General features: G+C 34.6%; 1 protein-coding gene across 4 annotated transcripts in view; it reads right to left on the bottom strand.

The window, feature by feature from the left end:
• LOC132696234 (5'-AMP-activated protein kinase subunit gamma-2) overlaps positions 1-18,070 on the bottom strand; it is a 111,834-nt gene extending 93,764 nt beyond the window's left edge. Inside the window, exons 1-6 of one of the 4 annotated variants that reach the window (XM_060660955.1) lie at positions 17,934-18,070; positions 17,332-17,529; positions 14,807-15,096; positions 1,467-1,793; positions 845-1,156; positions 103-291 (exon numbers count right to left, since the gene is read on the bottom strand). In XM_060660955.1, the coding sequence (XP_060516938.1) occupies positions 103-291; positions 845-1,156; positions 1,467-1,793; positions 14,807-15,019 (1,041 nt within the window). In that variant the 5' untranslated portion in view covers positions 15,020-15,096; positions 17,332-17,529; positions 17,934-18,070. Of the gene's footprint in view, positions 1-102; positions 292-844; positions 1,157-1,466; positions 1,794-2,092; positions 2,240-2,950; positions 3,091-8,752; positions 9,239-10,416; positions 10,735-13,994; positions 14,332-14,806; positions 15,097-17,331; positions 17,530-17,933 lie in introns of those variants that run through there. The other 3 variants (XM_060660954.1, XM_060660956.1, XM_060660957.1) reach the window with 3 other exon arrangements.
• Positions 18,071-19,478: the final 1,408 nt, after the last annotated feature.

Below are 19,478 nucleotides of genomic sequence, written 5' to 3'. Positions count from 1 at the left end.
AACTTAAAATAAACGTGGTGCTTAATTATTGTCAATTGCTCCGAACAAAGAAAAAATCGTATTAAAGTCGCCAACGCATATAACTGAAAAACTATGTCTTACCTTTCGCCGCTCTTCTGGTGGAACACTGGCGTGAGACCTGTTCCTGAATATGTCCATTACTTTCGTCATGGGGCTCCTATTCGATGACGCCGCGGTAACCGTATGATAGTACTGGTTGTCGCTATCTCGTACCGGATGAGCGGACCCATCTCTAGGTCCCTTTGGTCGTCCGTGAACAAAAGCGGACGCCTGGCATATCGGAAAAATGTAATTCATTAATATGCAATTTTTATGCAATATGTTAAAACTTTAACGTTTTTCAGTAACAAAGAAGTTACCAACAGCCCACAGTCTTCTTACAGGAGCCATGGGATGAAGGCAATCTTGAACACGCATCCATTCATTAGTTATAAGACTACAAAAAAACTAAAAGTTGAAAATCTCCTTGCCAAGAAAAGTACCAAATTCAAAGGTATAAGCTACTACCAATTACTAAAAACATTAAAAATAAACTACAAACACGGCCACTCCATTTTTACCTAAAACAACACTCTTCTCAAACATTTAGAAACATCGCCAAAAACGTAACTGAACTGGGATACTGCGCATACATCATACAATATACAATCAATAATAATCTCTCGTTTTCCGCTGATGCCATTCCGAATATAGCTATTTATTATTGTTTATTTAATGAAAAGTATTAAAGTAGAGGCGATTGTTATGAAAAATTACATATAATACAAGAAACGGTTGTGGACCAGACACAAATTCAGTTTTGCATGAATGGATTCAAACGTACCTTCTCCCTTCTTTTTTTGTCTTCTTCCCTTTTTTTCTCCTCTCTCCGTTCCCTTTCTTCCCTCCGCTTTTCCTCCCGACGTTCTTCTTTCTTTTTCTCCTCCTTCTTCTCCTCGCGTTTGATAATTTCCTCTTCCGATTGATAGGCGGGCCGAGTTCTGAATATGTCCATCACCTTAGTTACCGCGCTTTTATTGGACGACGCGGCAGTAACGGTGTGGTAATATCTGGTGTCGGAACTGTCTGGGTGTTTCACTGGATGAGCCGAACCGTCCTTTGGGGCTTTTAGCTTGCTGTGTATTAGCCCTGTGTGCTTTGGAAAAACATCCAAAAATATTGGGACTGTTCTATTCGAACACGCGCATAATAACCGATCGGCTATAGGAAAAAAGTCGGAGTAGGGTACTACCTATATAAATAGCTATATACATGCCCCCGATCACCGATTTGAACCACATGAAGTGAAACAAAATATCGTGTCGACTAGAATTTGAATTTTCTAAATGTTTCTAGAAAAACCTCTCTAATATGGTGGTTAAAGGCCCAAAATATTCTACAAAACCAAAAGCCGGAAACCGCTGCTACAACCAAAATTTACCAGCGGCAACGCATACCCTACTCACCAACATGGCGTTCTTCATCGATATCATGAATGCGCTACCCTTCCTCTTGCTAGCGTCGGAGTTCGATCTACTTCTCGAACCTTCCTTCTTCGGACTGCTCAGATCTTCCGATTTCCGACGTTCCGTCGAACTGGAACGAGAAGTGGAACCGCTTCGACTACCGTTGGACTTATCTTTTTTCTTTTGCTCCTTGCTCTTGTCTTGTTTTTTCGCCTTTTGTTTATCCTTCTTCGCGTCCGATTTGGCACCCCAGGTGCCGGATCTAGGACGCGGAAATGTCTCGACATCGTCAGTATTTATTGTCGGCAACGGTTGTGATCCCAATTCCTGGAAGAAAACATTGGCATGCATAACCTACATAAGGATTCAGTTATCCGTCAGCTTGGCATTTTCAGTTAGTTGATGAAATAAAAATAACAAGATATGCAGATTTACGAAAAAACTATACTTTCGCAATTGCATATTAGACTAAGGCCTCAAGACAAATTTTCAAGATGCGGCAACTACCATTGAAGTAAATGCTTCATATTTTCCCGTCTTTCAGAAAATTAATTTATTTCACTTATAGTGTTCCACAGAGAGGACACAGATTGGGCACAATTTGCACTTTACAACAACCATCTTACCCTCAGTAAATTATAGGCCAGCATTAGCACGAGCGCCAAAGAAATTGACCACAGCACTCTCCTCTCTGATCGCAAATAAAAAACAACAGAACTGGACTAAAAACGAAACCGCAACACTTCCGACTCGGAAAGTTACTGACATACACATTTGCACACTTAATTTGCTCGAAGTGCTAATGATTTTTGTTAGTATTTGCAATTCGCAAGCTCGTAGAGCAAAACGATTATTCAAACATTCTGAGAGAAGGCCTATAAAAATGTTATTATTATAAATGGGCTGCAATTTGCAACCTACTTTTAAGCATGACTGGATTTTTATTAGGTAATTACGTCTGGATGCATGCATTCGGCCAAACATTGCGGTGCCATCTATAATTCTCGAAACGAACTACAAAAAATGCCAATAATGTAGATAACAGATTAGTAACCAGAAGTTCTATTTAATTACTTGATATATGCATTTTATTTATTTTGATTTAGTTAATATATTTTTATATACACTTTAATATATTAAATTAGTCTACCAATCGTAAATGTCTAAAGTTGATTTTTTTTCGTTTAACTTTTCCCAAATTCGAAAAGGAAACAAAATTGACATCTGTATCACTGCGCCGCGATAAGGCCGATCATAAAAAATATTATCTATAACAAGGTTGACTGGCAATAAATATAAATCTTTGCATTCACAAAATCTAACAAATGTTTCAAAACAACATAGCCAAAAGCAATTTAACGATTGACAAAAAAAATTGTTGCAAATTTTTTGTGGCTGTCATTTTTGCCGGAGATACTATATACATCTAAGAGAATATTTTTTTTTCAATACAAGTTCTCAACAAGTGGTAAAACGGATTCTACCCTTCGTTTTGAAAATTCGAGACTCCCTTCTACGCACTCATCGAGGTTTTTCAAAAATATCTGGCGCAACATTGTCCATTGATAAAACACTATTCTTTAATTGCACTACACACAAGTAAAACATCGCACCGATCGTTGGTGCGTGTAAGAAACTGACATTTCTTTACTTTAGAAAAGTGCATGATAAGTAATAAGCTAATAGCAGCTTGTCAAACCCATGAACGTCACAGTTAAATATCCGAGCGTCGAACTACAAAAGTGTGACATCTGATTTCAGGGTTATTCGTGTAGAAATGCTATTAAATTTTTGTTTTGATTATCACTTTGCTCTTCATAGGAAATCATTTGGAATTTCATAAAAGTGAAACGTAAAATGGCTAGAATTTTTCAATTACCCATTACAAGTGGGCCAGGTATTTTATGGACTTACGGGGAGGAACTTAATAAAAATACGGCAAGGTGGGTGATGTTATAATAGTTCAAAGACCAACCACAAAAAAAAGAGGACACAGAGTAGAAGACAAAATACCAAAGAAATTAAATTAAATTGCTAAATAAATTGTAAAAGTATTAAGAAAAATACATATGTTTTCGATATTATAGTTAAACTACAATTTAAGTCGCACAAATTTACTTGACTGTTTAAGACGCCACTGCTCGTAAAAAAACTTATAACACTATACATCAGCGTTTACTGCAATAAACATTTTTGCCAGCAATGCGCAAAAATGTAATATCAGGTTGCTGGATTCATAAAAAAAGCTTCTTAATAAAAATAAAAACGTTTATTAAAATAGCGCAGTCGTTTACTAATGACCATTTGTTTATGACATTTACTGTCACACTTATAGGCATGGTTTTGCTTTCCAAAATTCCGCAAATGCGATGTCTTGTAATTTCTACATCGTATCGTACTTCGAGCCTTTGGGGCGTTCCTCAAAAATATTCGGCTTCCAAATGTAGCAGCCTCAACGATGAGTACACAATAAGTGAGAACAGATTATTGCAGAAGTGGTTAGTGAGACTGTTGTTTGTATACGACCACGACATGTCATATGAATAATTCATAGCAATAATTGTTTCTCCCACTCTGATCGGTATTTTTGTACCGCGCAGTGACGCGTTTGCCTTATATAGTTATTAAAGATCCGTTAAGCACGTGGGTAAAAGTTTTTTGTTTTTCATTTACAAATAAAAAAATTCCGCCGCTATTGTGAACTCATTAGGAAAGTTTAACAACAACCATCCATCCATTTTTTTCTCTTAACGTCAGACATTAAAATTTCTCAATGTCATTACGAGCCTCTAGAGATTCGAATACTATCACGAATATAGTACACCCATTTAATGTGAACACTCGGTTATAATGAACACTTTTTGAAATACACTCAAAAAGTCTCATAAGACCAATGTAAATTCTTATTGTTATAGTGAACCCGGATATAGTAAACTTTCGGATACAGTGAACTAAATTTCGTCAAGATTAAGATACATTAATGAACTTTTTTCGGGGGTTCACCAGGTAATTCCCCGGAGAAAGGTTAAAATATATTTGTTTTGTTATTGTTTTGATGTCACTTGTGATTTAGATTTCGTGGAGAATACTGATGACAGACCTTCAAATGGAGAAGCAAAAACGAAAAGCATTAACTTTTTTAATTTGCCTAAAGCAACTGTCTGTCTCCACTACCTGGAAAAAAAGATATGATTCTCTCGTTCTATGGTCAAGTGAATGCAAGTTGTAAAGGGATCAGAAAATCAGGTCATGAAGACGACAATAAGGAACTTTTACAGTGGTTTGTCCAAGAAAGAAAAGAAAATGTTCTCATAAGTGGTCCAGTTCTTCAGCAAAAAGCAAGTGAAATGGGAAGTGGAATAGAAGGAAGAGACTTCGTGTGTTCCAGAAGTTGGATTGAACGTTTTAAGAAGGGAAATTGTATCTCTGGAGGAAAAATTTTTGGTGAGTCTGGATTAGTTAATATGAATGTTGTTAATAACTGGCTCTTAACAATTATGACAGTGACAATATTTTTAAGGCCGATGAGACCGGCCTTTTCTACAAACTAACCTCTGATAAGATATTGAAATTCCAAGGAGAAAGGTGTGCAGGTGGAAATTTGTCCAAGGTTCGAATAACAGTTCTGGTTACTCCAAACATGTCTTGGACAGAAAAGAGACAGCTGTTTATTATCGGCAAATCAGTAAACCAGAGATGTTTTAAAAACAAGACTCTACCAGTCAAGTACAGGTCAAATAGCAGAGCGTGAATGACATCTGACTTATTTACCGAAAAGCTGCTCCAATGGGATACAGAATTGTAGTAGAAGAACAGAAAAATTATTGGTTAAGGCTTTCGCGGCCCGTTGATAAGCTATTATCTTGATTCGGGTTTAAAGGCCGTCGTCGGTTGGAATTACTTCCTAACGTTTCGCTGGCACGAGTGGCGAGCTTCTTCAGAGGTCCTTCCATCTCCGATGTTGGACGTAGACTACGTCCGTGCCAGCGAAACGTTAGGAAGTAATTCCAACCGACGACGGCCTTTAAACCCGAATCAAGATAATAGCTTAGAAAAATTATTGTTGTAGTAGATAATTGTCCAGCACATCCCAATGTTCCGTTGAACGAAATCAAACTATAGGAAGATTTTCCTGATAAAGATGATAGAGGCAATTGATGACTTAGAAGAGTTTTCAGTCAGCTTATTGGATGCTGTAAATTTTATTCACCGTGCTTGGCAGGACGTTAGCAAAAACACTATTGCAAACTGTAATAAACATGAAGGATTTTTTGAAGCAGAAGATGATTTTGAGTCTGAGGATGAATTGCCTCTAACGGAGTGGCTAAAAAAACATTCAGGAGATCCCGATAATAGCAAGAAAAATACCAACCCCCAGAAAGCCTTTGAAGCAGAGATTAGGAATAGGATTGAACATTTCGACTTCGAAAGTTACATTTCAATAGACGATCAAGTTATTCCAACCGAATCTTTGACAGAAGACGAAATTATCCAATTAGCGTCAACAGGTATCTATAACATGAAATGTTAGATATTCGCACGTTTTTGGAGTCACGCGACGTTCCTGAGAAAGTTTGTAATCTTTTTTGTGACCTTGAAATAATATTAACTTTTCTAACACCTTCGTACAAACCAAATTATCCAACTTGTTTATCCAACAGTAGGTGGGTACATGTATTTTCTTTGGTTTATTCTTTAGATATTGTTTACTTGTTCTTGTTCACTTGTTACTTGTTTTTTACAGAATTATATTTAATTCTCACTTTTCCAACATTACGTAATATATATACATATCAAGAAAAATGCTAGCATATGGCGGCATTTTCTACAAAACCAACGTACATAATATTATATATTATGCAATAACCTCCATTCACGTGTAAACAGCAGGTGTGTACAAAAGTTCATTTATTGCTTATAGTAAATCTCGGATACCGCGAGTTCACTATATTCATACTTCACGGTATTAGAATCGCTTCGCTTCGATTCTAATTCAGAAAATTGTTTTTATTTAAAATTATACTTACGTTAAGTGTTCTTATCGCAGCATTTCTAAATTATTCCCGGATTTTCCGAACGTGTGTATCGCTACCTAATCGCATTTACCGGAAAAAGTAGTTCCCAGGTTGGGAATCATCGAAAAAGCATCACAGAGCCCCTATTTTGGATGTTGATCCAATTATAATTATATCAGGTATCCAAAAATACATTTGAGCCTACATGGTTACATAACCTGGGAATGTGAAAGGGGAACTTACAAATGGAAACTCAATTTTCTGTCTGTGTAGTTTTTCTGCTTTTCTTATTTTCCGTTAAGTTTTGGAAAAATATGAGAAAATGTAGTTTTCGCGACTAAAGGGCTCCAGACACGAAATTGATGTTGATGTTTTTGAACCGGTTGAAAATTGTATTCTAATAATTTATTGGCGATTTACGATTACAAAACTATGGATTTGCGGAGTGAATGTGATCCTGGAATGGGTCATTAAATAGGACAATCAACAGGAAACACGCTCATAAAATATCTTCCACCAACTTTTTCCATTAGAATATCCACACAAAACATTTAAATTTGATAAAAATGATATCCAATAGGAATTAGAAATAAAGTATGCCGTCATATTTGTTAATTGGTTAAAATTGTTGATATTTCAAGAAATAAAATAATTCTTTAGAGAATCACGACGCACACGCGACAACCGAAAGAGGTTTCATTTAGACAGGGTGTCCGGAAATTAGACGTCAATATATTGTAACCAAGTATTCTGTGATTCAGAATAACGATAAAAGCTCCTATAAACTAGGGTAAAAAACGTCCTGGTTTTTAACATATAGGGTGTTAAATTTGAAGAGGTGATGGCGATTTTTTGTAAATATTTTCGAAACACGTAAAAATTTTTAAATAAAATTTGGTACAGTCACTAAATTTTTTAGGCTTTATTTAACGAACTAAAACTTAGTATTGGATTGTCTTCAGGGGTGTATAACTCAGGGGAGGCGTGGGAAAAATTTGCCCCAAATTTTTTGTTTGTTGAATTTTCTACGTAAATAAGGCACCCTTGTCGTACCTCGCTAGAACACACCGTTTTCGAGAAACATGCTTTTGAAAATTAATTACAATTTTTTTTTTAATGTTTACAATCGAGGTGCAGATAATCATTAGTAAGCCTTGGAAGTTAATGATGCAGTTCATTTGTTTGTGTTGCTGGGTAAATAAAGAATAAATGTCAATTATTCGACAGCTTTCCATTTTGTTAATTTTTGGTACAAAAATAGTTTTTACTTGGATTGTTCTTAAAAATACTTTTATTAAAGAAAGACAAATCAAATTATCAACTGTAAAGCTAATTATTGTAATAAAAATTATAAACTTTTCATTTTACGTTAGATACTCGGCGATTAGGAAACCTACGATACTCTTGTACCGCCTCCTCAGTCTGCTATTGCAAAAACCGTATACAAAATAAATATCTTCTAATTCTCTATTGGAAAACAACTCTATCAGCTTTAAATAGCTTATTTTTCATCAACAATCGACCTTCTTTAAAATGTAAAATTATAATTTTTATTACAATAATTAGCTTTACAGTTGATAATTTGATTTGTCTTTCTTTAATAAAACTATTTTTTGTCAACAATGAACAAAATTGAAAGCTGTAGAATAATTGACATTTCATTTTTATTTACCCAGTAACACAAACACAAATTATTATCAGCATCTCGATGGTAAACATTAAAATAAAAAAAAATTGTAATTAAATTTTCAAAAGCATTTTTCTCGAAAACGGTGTGTTGTGGCGAGGTGCGACAAGGGTACCTTATATACGTAGAAAACTTGACATTTTCAAATTCTGCAGTCCAAATTACGAAAATTCGACAAACAAAAAATTTGGATCAAATTTTTCCCACGCCTCCCCTGTTATACACCCCTGAAGACAATCCAATACTAAGTTTTAGTTCGTTAAATAGTTTTATACCTATTTTAGGTCACAGAATACGTCTAATTTCGAGACACCCTGTATTTTGCTGTCGGTCGGAATGTTGAATAAGTACTGACCACTGACAGAGCAGTGAACATGATGGAAAGTGTCTACAGTAGGTAAACCAGGCATGTGAACCAATCATAAAATCAAGATAGGGCAGGACTCGGTAGGTGTTCCAATTCAGTTCGTGTTTGGTGACTTCCTTATATTAGCTGTTTATAAAGAAATAGGCAAAAATTTAGTTACGGAAGATTTATGTGCTTAAATAGAGTGTCCCTTTAACGGACCTTTCACTATACTTACCTTTTTCTTTTCCGGTTCGATCCTTTTCACCCAAATGCTATCGACACTGTTGTCTTGGTCCGCAGTCGAACTGCCCGAAGATTTACTTTTCATTGCGATCAATGTCGAATCGAAAAACGTGGTGTCGTGGTGGGGGTTATTTTTAAAAATGGCATAGGCTGGAGGCCTTCTCGAATTCGGAGAAGGAATGGCTCCCACCGTGTTCGACTGTTTGTACTGTTGCCTGGAAGCGAAGAGTTTCGCCGCCTCCGATGGTTTTCTCCTCGGCGTACCGCCGCCATTAACTTTTTCAATGTCCGAGAATAACGGCGGCGGCAGTGAGTTATTTACTTTTTGATCCGGCGATTGTTTGGTTTTCATTATCACAAATTTGTGCGTTGGACCCGTCACTGTATCGATCACAGACGTTTTAGAACTATTCGAAGATTCCGAAAGCGATTTGTCACTACCGCCGATTTCCAATGCATTGGACGAAGGCACTATAGTCTGACAAAAATGGATTCCTTGAGCGAGGGGCTTTTCTTCTTTTGTTTTGGTTTCGGCGAAACCGACGAAATTGGAAAAATCGACATGACATTGGCAGATCATTCGGTCAACGTGACGTTTTAGCGACAAGCGCGGCTGGTCAAACTGAGGTAAATTTAATTGGGACTGAATCTGCTTTCTCACCCAGCGAGAGTTAAAATGCACATGTATAAAAAAACCTGGTTATTTTACCGGGCAGAAAGTCTCCATTTGTGAAGATTGCAACTCCACAGAATTCCAGAGATATCCTTGGGCCACGAGAGATATACAGTGGGTCAAAAAAGTCTCCGTACACATAGTATTTTTTCAGATTTCTTTTAGTTTCTTCTTTCACTTACATTTAATGAAAAATATATAAAATACAATAAAAATCGTTTAAGACACTTTATTTGAACGATAAAAAATAAGGCAGCTTACAAGCAAGAAACTGTGTCAAATAAGTATCCATACACTTTAATAAATCACTATTTAGAACTGCAGGTAGAACTTTTAATTATCAATATTTTATCAAGTCAGCTGTTTTGTGTATTTCAATAACCTAAACGTAAAATTCAGATCTCAAAAAAATACCAAACTAATCAAAGCAAAACTGCACAATGTACCCAAAATACAAGGTTAAAAAAGGGTTGTCAATTTTAGGCGAATTTTAGACATCTTATAATTTCTAAAATATATTTCTAAAAACAAAAAAATCAAATTAAATGTCACTTTAAAAATCGGATTTTTGCTCCACGCATACCGATAGAAATTAGAGTTGGATGCTTTGTCAATAATCTTGTTAAACATCTGTTCGATATACTGGGTGGTATAACAAAAAGCTCAGGCTTATTTAATTACTTATTTAGTTACTTTTTCCCCCATAATTTAAAAATGTATCTCAATAACTTCGAAAATAAACCAAAGAGGGCGTTTTAACGTCATTTTTAACGATTGTTCTGTGAATTTTTTCTAGAAACGAAATTTGGCTTATTTTGTATGCTTTTTGCTTAACTCGATAACTTTGCAATAGAAACTTATTTTTTTCCGTATACGTATGCTGTTGGTACCTTCCAGCATGGTTTTACTAATCGACATTCGCCAGCCATCTGAATAATCTGCCATCATTTGCCTTTTTTTTTTTAAAGAAAAGCCCCTCATACCGACTGATCCTTTTTCTCGTCGTCCTCGTCTTCTTCGCGGCATTGCGACAACCTCCTGGCAAAATTAACCGTCAGCCGGCTTGGCAAACTATTACTATGGTTTTGAAAATATCTCTGATAAAACGAACTATTATTGTCTTCCGATTGTGTGGTGGCTTGGTGATGCCTTGGAATCGACTCCTGATCGCCGTCACTTTCGTCCGAAGCGGAAGACGAAAGTGTCGACGAACCGGAACCAGTTTCTCCATTGTCGTGAACGTCGATGATGTCATAAGGTTCCTGGGGGGGCGCGGCAGCAGGGGGAACGTCCGCTTCCATCTGCGGATCAATGACGTGCTGGTACAGGGTTGTAAACCCTTTCCGAATTGTACGAGTTTATCAGAATGGCTATATATGCTGCTTTGGTTTCGTAGCTATCAGTGTGCGTCAGCAACGCGTATCGCGAATTTAAAGTAAAGTTGTGCAATCGTTGTCAAAATAAGAGTCATTTATTTAAGTATGTACTTAATTGTTACAAGTGATATTTAATTTTGTTGCAGGCGAAATCATCTAAATAAATACCTCTATTGGTTTAATTCGCATTGCATAGCATTAAAAATAAGCATTATGTAGCAAACTGTCATAAATGTTGGATCGTCAGTCAGGAACTATCAAAATAGATATACGCAAAATTCGCAAAAGGGAAGCGAATAGTTAAGGACGACTTTTTCTCATAACAGATCGTTACCTACAATGAAACCAACTGTGCATATCGAAAACATCTGCTCGCTACTTTGTAAACGTTCAATTAAAGCGTTAATTAAAGCCGACATCATTCATTAGCTTGATTCCGTATAACGAAGAATTAATCGGAAGTTTAATCCATTAGGGAAGAATGCTAACATCGAATAACGGTATCATTCTTAGAAATCGCCAACAGAATAATTACTCGGTTTACGTACAAAAATTGATTAATAGTTAGTTATGTAGATGCCATAGCTATTTTCGATTTTTTTTTTAAATACCTTCAACTAAGATATCATTGCTTTTCAATGATTTCGAGGATAATTCCGTAGCTATATACAGAGATTTCTAATACTAATTTAAAAAAATATATACATACACATACGTATTTTTAGATAGTATACCTGGCAATGCTAATTCCATGCAGAAGTGAGAAGTGCACCCTTAAAATTTGCCCTGTCTGAATATTTTATTTATGGATTATATATAAATTTTTTGATGGTAAAAAAAAATTCGTGTATTTTTTTTAAGACCCCGGTAATGCTAAATTTATACGGAAGTTCATTACCACCATTAAAACTTGCACTTTCTAAATATTTCATTAATTGATTAAAGTGTCACTTTGTTGTCGCAAAAAACTGTTACTGCTAATTTCAGAGGGAATGTGATACTGCCACTATTAAAATTCTAAATTTATAGATATTTTACTTCATCCGAAAGTTGACATTAAGTGCTTTGAAACTTGCACTCTTTTAATATTTTGTTTATGGATTAGCTGTAATTTTTTTGTAGTATATTTGTCGCAAAAGAAAAAAATTCTAGTGTTGCATTTCATATGACACAATTCTTTTGATAGTGATGTTATTAACATTAGGTGGCCCTTTTAGTTTAAAGTTTCACCTATTATCGTGTCGACCTAACCTAAATAAAAATCCAAATAAAAAAATTACATGCATAACAATGGCGCGAAGTTCTATTAATTGCTTTGAGTTATTTTCAAGTTGTCATGAATTAACCATTTTTTATAATTTATACATCATCAGCCGAAAGTTAGCATTATTTTTTAAAGATAAATTTACCAAAAAATAATTATACCTAAATAATTATTTAGAAGGTGACAGTTTTAAGAATTCTAATGGTGTGAACCATTATTAGGGATTTTTTTTCGAAAATAATGCGACGTGACAAATTATATGTATTTTATAAACCCCGTACCAAGTATACACTCTGTTGAAGATTCAAAATTCAAAAATTAAGGTCAACATTTTAAAAAAATACCATATTTTAAACAGTAATCTATTTTAAGCTAGAATAGCCGCACGAATGTATACTGACACCGAGAATGACCCTTAAAAGATTATTTTAAGCTTCTAGATTACTAGTACTTTTTAAATTTCCGTATAATAGCTCGCGCAGCGAAACTAGGAGAATGTGTAGGTAATACCTAATGACAACAAATTATTTTCTAACGACAGAGCGTTTCAAGTTAGGATTGAACTATTGCGAACTACATGCTTGGATAAATACCAAAACTTGAAGAACTCTAGGACCTCTTCCTCGACTCCCATTATTTGAAAAACTCTACTTAGTTTAATATTATTAAGTGAATTAAGAGACTCACTGAATTAACAGAAGAAAATTCAAAATGGCATCTTGGATGTGAAACACATCTACTAAACCTTCCACTAGACCTTAGAAGGCAATCGAGACGAGAACAATATTTCAAAAACTGTTGCGGAACAACCTATTTAATCCGATTTAAGTCCCAGAGCTTATTTTCTATTGGTTCTCATTTCCACGAAACCATTTGTAAATAGGGAACAAAAGATAGCCGTCACGCGTTTGCACGGCAAAAACAAATATCAATTCCAATAATAACAAAATTAATAATTATATAGGAAAAACAAGCGGCGTTGCCGGTATGCAACACCCGTCGGCTATTAGTAACAGCAATATTTCCACTTTTGTTTTTAAATATGCCAATAGAGGTGTGAATGTACTAGGAGAGTATACATATTAATAGCAGTTTTTCGCAGGGTGACATGCGGTCTCGGTTAATAATAACAATAATACTTTTGCCAACATAGAGTTAACCGGTGAAATAATTCATTTTGATTTCGGATGCCAAATTTTCGGAAATAGGTAGCCGGGCCATAAGTGGGCGGCTGTATTATTGTTTGCAGGAAGTGTCAAGTACCAACTTGACAATGTTTGAAGCGAATTCAATCAAGGAAGCTTTGCATTTCCACTTCTGTGAAAAGAAGAAATTAACCCCATTTATCTACGCTCCATCAAGAAGTTCGCATTTAATTTAGGGCGTATTATTCGACGTTAAAATGCACGGACGAAGTTTTCATTAAAAATTAACTTTAATTTAAAATAACGAAAAAAACTTATTTCAAGACCAGCGAGACAAGCGTGAAATTATTTATTTTTTGAATGTAAGTATGTCCATCTAATTAACACTTTAACTATACTGAGATATACTGAGTATTAAAAAAAGGAGTCGGTACACCTTGATTACAGTCATGGCCTAAAAATAAGAGAACACTTAAATAGACTTCTGCATCCAAAAGTTTGACGGCAATTACATTCATAATTAGAATGTGACTAGATTCATTTTTTCTCCTAAATAGGTATTAAAATCACTAACTTTCCAATAGTGTTTTTCTAATCACGTCACCATAAGTATTTACTTTTTGACAGGCTCGTCGCCTGTCTGCCAATGTGATTAACTTAACGAACATATTGTTTTGTTAATTAACTTTAATAGCCATTCTATAAACTCGTACTCAAAACGCAAACAACTTCGTTATTTTCCAACATGTGGGAAAGGGAAAACATTTTGAGGTTACCTTTCGATTCGGTCGAAAAACTCGACTTCAGCGTGAAGCAAACCAAAATTTTGGCGCAATCCAGCTTGCAACACAATGTCTAGAATCTACCACTGAGTTCCACCAAACCCGAAGAGTGCACTGATGTTATCGCGATACTGTTGTTTACGTACTTACACACGAAAAACATTAACAAACATAATTCAAAAGGCCAGGAATTTAAAAGGCCAGAATGGCAAAAGCACTAAAAAATATTGGAAAATACACACTCCGTACACAGAAACAATTTGAGCTCGTTATTTTTCACCACACTTTCCACCGCCGTCACAACGTTGTGAACTATCAGTTTCCATGGAAAACGAATAGTAGTGCTAACTTTCGACGTTAGTGGCGGAACAGCTGATTTCATTTAGTACCGCGCATTGCCAACTTCAGATCGGCGTGCCATGAAATTATTTAGATAGAACGCGAACTTTTTTTAAAAACGTCCATATTGGGGATGCTAATTGCCATCGTCAAAATACATATCTGCACTTATTGCAATTTATCATTTCCCGAAATCATGATGATATATTATGGCGAATGCGCCAGAGAGGCAGGGTTATTCTAAATATCCTTTTACTGTAAAAAGCAGGAAAAGCAGGTAATAATATATTTTTAAAAAATTGCTTGTAAATTGTATTGCAAAAGTTTAAGATATGCGTTCATATGAACTTCTCCCTTTAAAATGAACCACCCTTCATTATTGAGATTCAATTAAAAAAGACTCACAAAACGAAATATCAAGTTCTGGCTTGTTGCTTTTTTTGCACCCGAGGTGATATGGTACTTACGGAATCACTTTCCTCCTGACTAAAATCCCAAGATGGCACTGGAGAGGCGGCTCTGCTACTTTCGCTGCTAAACGGGCCCGGAGTTGCACCCTGGCTGTGTTGGGATGGGGGATCATCCAATGCGTGATCTTCCGGTATACTAGCAAAGGGTTGGCCGCGGTGGCGGGGTACGGGAGACGCTGAAGATTGAGAAGATCCCAGCTCACTTCCCATACCCCCCGGACCCCCACCACCGCCGCCAGGTTGTACAACCGTCACATTGAACCGTCGTACCGAAACTGCGCCTCCACCTGGGGTAAAATAAGCATAAATGAAAAATGGCAAACTAATAAGTTATATTTTTGAAAGGTGTATATAAACATGTAAATGCCGCCCCCGGACAATTGTTTTATTTTTAGCTTTAATAAATACCTTAAATATACCGATTTTTTTGAATTTAGTAGTGTGGTTTGTGTAATTAAATTAAAATTATGAAGTGCAGTGGCGTCCCGGGAGGCACCCAAACGAATATTTTCCACAAAAAATATATGCTCCTGACATTTTTACCAATTTTAAGCAACTACAAATGCAACTTTTTTGTCGCTTGCATTTTTTCCGTACCTTGCTACTTTTTCGAAAAAAAAAAAAACATTTATTGCAATAAATTGCTGTATTTTTAAGAAATATTTTTTAAAAAATTTTGACACCTGTATCTTCCAGACCGATGCTCATATCAAAAAATTGTCTTATTTTTTCATGTAATTAATTAAATTATTCCAACTTTATTTCTGGACATACTATATATTTATCTATGTAATCCAAAATAAGGTGTTAGACATTAGGGCAATACATTTTTGTGGATATATGATCTTAACAGATTTTAAAAAATTAACCAATTTACCAATTAACCGAATTAAATAAATATTTTTGTCTATAGACGAACTTTAATACAAAATTACATTAAGTGTCCAATATCAAAATTATTAGATAAGGAATATAAGGTATTCTACAGAGTGGGGCACTAGAAATCAAAATATGTAACAGGCTCCTTTCAATGATTTTTGCAGAAATATGAAAGAAATGAGAAGGAAAACGAAACAATATTTTGCTAGTTCTTTCTGGTATACAGATACAGAGTATTTTCAGTAATTTATTTCATTCTCCTCGTCCTATATTATAATTTTAGTAATTAATAATTTTCAGTAAAGAATTTAATATTTGAAAGTTTTCACGGAAAGTCAATGTAATTAACCAAAGGAAAATTAAATAGAACACAGACTTCGGAATAGGGTTAGAAAGATTCGGTTAGTGATAGCTTTTTCACAAGAAAGTAGTACTTCCACATTTTTATACATGTATTTTTAGAAGGTCAATCCAAACTAGACAACTAAATAATGCAATTTTTTAACAAACTTTTCAAAAACTAGTTTCAAGCCTACTTCTTGAGAGAAATTATTTTCTATTTCATAAAAGGCGCTACAACTTGCCGAGGTTATTTTAGATATTTTTGAATAACAAAAATCAACTCACATACGCGCAATAAATAATTCATGAATAATACGAAAAAAGCCATATCGTTCAATTATTGATTGTTTTCGGAAAACTAGCAAAATACGGAAACCATTGTAGTTAAGACGGCAAGCCCTGGTTTCGTTTTTACTCAACCGCCTGAGATTATTTTAAATCGTCTTTGGTGTTGATAATCATCTTAAATTTAGAACACCATCAACAATCTTTCAGTAGTCCAAACTTATTATTACTTGCAAAAAAAATTTTTTTAATAGTATTTAATAAATATTTCAAAACAGTAATTTTGCTTTAGAAAATAAAATATAGAATACAAAAAAGACATTACTCGAATAGTGGTTTATTCAAAATTATTTATTTTTATTTGATTTCCAAATTTCCAACGGAATTTGAAAAATACGCTTTACAAATTCAGTCAAAATTTTCTAGCGATTTAATCGTTTATTCAGGGAGGTGGAGTGGAAGGGGCTGCAAAAATACAACCTTGTCAACGTTTCCAAAAATTCGTTATAGCAATTTCCAGCAAAAAATTTCATGAAAAAAAGTACACTGATCATTTACAGGCCAAACTAAAACACAGTTTACATCGCACCTTACTTTGTTTGCCCGGAATTATTCTTTAAACCTAATAAAATGCAATGAATTAAAAATAGAATTGCCAATATTTTTCTAAACAAAATCAATAGAACTCTACTTCATCTAATATTTAATCATTTAATTATTTCGATTTTTCGCAAACAGCATAAAAAACATATTTATGAAACGCAAAGTTTTCGCATATTGTATTTAAGATTTCAGCATTTTTCCCGAGTGTTTCCGAACTCCATATGTAAACTTTGGAAGTTTTTTTTTTAAATCAGGGGACTATAGCATATTTGATTCCTTTAATTACCCAATGTTTCAACATTGTTTTTGTTTAATTTTGATTCCGAAAGCTAGGGGTCGAATTCTAGGAAAATAGGTTACTTATATAAAATTATCAAGTCAAGAGACACAAAAAATCTAAAAAAAACACTCACCAGAACGTGGCTGTCGACGCCACGATTTCTTTTGTGCCGACGTTTTGGAAGCGTTTCAAACCATCATCATAAGCACGAACTGATAACTACCGATAAAATCAAAAACGATTTTTGTACCGAGCAGCGCATAATTTAATTTGAATGTAGGTACTTTTTTAGATCCACGGATTTGTTGCTTTGGCTTTAGAGACAATTATCCTAAAAATAGATCCAATTAATAAGTTGTGGCGGTGTAACGGGTTAATCTGGTTATATATGTATATTGGCCCCGCAGTGAATTATGTTCCAGAAATATCGAATGCGGTAAAGCCATTAATCTATTGGTTTTGAAAAGTTTCCTAAAAATTTTCCGTCAAGATTCCCGCCAATTTGTATAACATAAGTACGAATATTCGTCCTCAAAATTGTCAGACGCTAAATACGAAATATTATGAACATAATGGTATCTAATTTTAGCCCAAACACCATGTTTTGCATATACATTTTCAAATCGGACGTAGGTATCGTATAAGGTCCGCGTATCTATTTGGCGACACTGAAAATTTCAGCAACGGCACGACGCGACGTCTGAGGTTATAACGAGGTCAAATGCAAAAACTCACGGAAACTGAAAAATGACAGCTATCTAAGATTACGGCACAATTTTTAGAGAGTTCCGTCCTTCTTAGCCATTTTTCCACCGGTTTTGTGAAACTAGCGATTTCTTGGACCGATTGTTTTGTCGTAAACTGAAATCGCGACGTTGCCGGCGTTAATTGGACTATTTCCGACTATGATGTCGACCAAAAATTTTTGGAAAGCAAGTGTGGAACATATTTATTTTCCAAGTGTGATTGGTTCTATTAGAGCGCCATTGAGATAAGTTGCTATCTTTTTGTTATTTCGGAACTGTGTACTTGCTTTTTCGTGTTTTAGTTTCTCTTTATGGCAATAGTTTAATATGGCGTTCATAAAGTTGACAGTAAAGGATAATCAAAACATTAAAATAAAAAAAATCAAATTCTGAAGAAATTCTATAGACCCCGGCAACTTTTAAGTTTTTGAAAATATTTGAGAAAGTAAAAAAGTTGATGTTACCGCCGCTGTCATCATAACTAACAAAATTATGCAAAACTGAAAATTGTTTTCCATTGTTTCAGCTTTCAAGTTAATGAAATTCCTATACTAATTAAGGTCAACTCAACGGGACTCCAATTTAAATTAAATTTTACGGGACAGTTGGAATAGGCATTTATTTATTTATAAAACCAATCATGGACGGGAAGTCATTCGATTCCACGTGAAAAAAAATACTTTGTTACAGTACTGCACTGTTAATTAATTTCTGATTATAGCATTCATATCAGAGGATTTTTTAAAGATACGACAAACGTAATAGCTGACTTATGAAACTTATTACAAACATATTAAAAAATTTTGAAAATTAGCTACGTTTGGCAATCGCGAAGCTGTAATCAGCCGGTGCGCCACCTATTCTAGGTCACGAAACCAAACGCTGGTGCCTGAAAGGCTGAAAACCGCGGCAGTCGACTGAAAGCCCATGAAAATTGATTGGTGTCGCGCATAAAATCTTAACTGCGTTTATTAAATTTCCCAATATTTTCTCTCTTACATTATTTTTCCGTAACATCCTGAACAAAAGTACATATTGCAAAATTTTCATTTCATTTCATTGCGTGACAATATTACACATTTTTACAATTTGTGGCAAGCTATTTTTAGAATCTTGGAAACACGCGTGACATTATAAACGTGACTAAGGTTCTAAAGCTTAAAATGCGAAAATGCAGCATCTTATGACTACGACTACTATATTAAAAACTAGTTTAGGTAGATAAATAATTTTTTAAAAATGGACTTGAGTCGACGTCGATAATTATTTTACTGTTATCAAATTAAAAAGAAATCTAAAATAAATATTCTTCTAACAATATAGGTCTTTGAATTTGAATTTCTCTTCAAATTTATGTTGTTTTTAATAATCGTTCTTTATTTATTATTATTATACTGCAAAGTCTATTATTATTTATTCTAATTCAAATTTTGCAAGTCATTATTATTTCTATATTATCCCATAATAACAAATAATAATAAATATCAAATTAAAAGCTTTTAAAGACATTGCAGCTTCTTCTGACCCTGTTCAT

This window comes from Cylas formicarius, unplaced genomic scaffold (genome assembly GCF_029955315.1).
Source record: "Cylas formicarius isolate icCylForm1 unplaced genomic scaffold, icCylForm1.1 PGA_scaffold_1__22_contigs__length_36826433, whole genome shotgun sequence".
NCBI classification, from domain to species: Eukaryota; Metazoa; Arthropoda; class Insecta; order Coleoptera; family Brentidae; genus Cylas; species Cylas formicarius.
The sequence above is the reverse complement of the archived record's forward strand: the minus strand, read 5'-3'. Positions and strand labels throughout refer to the sequence as shown.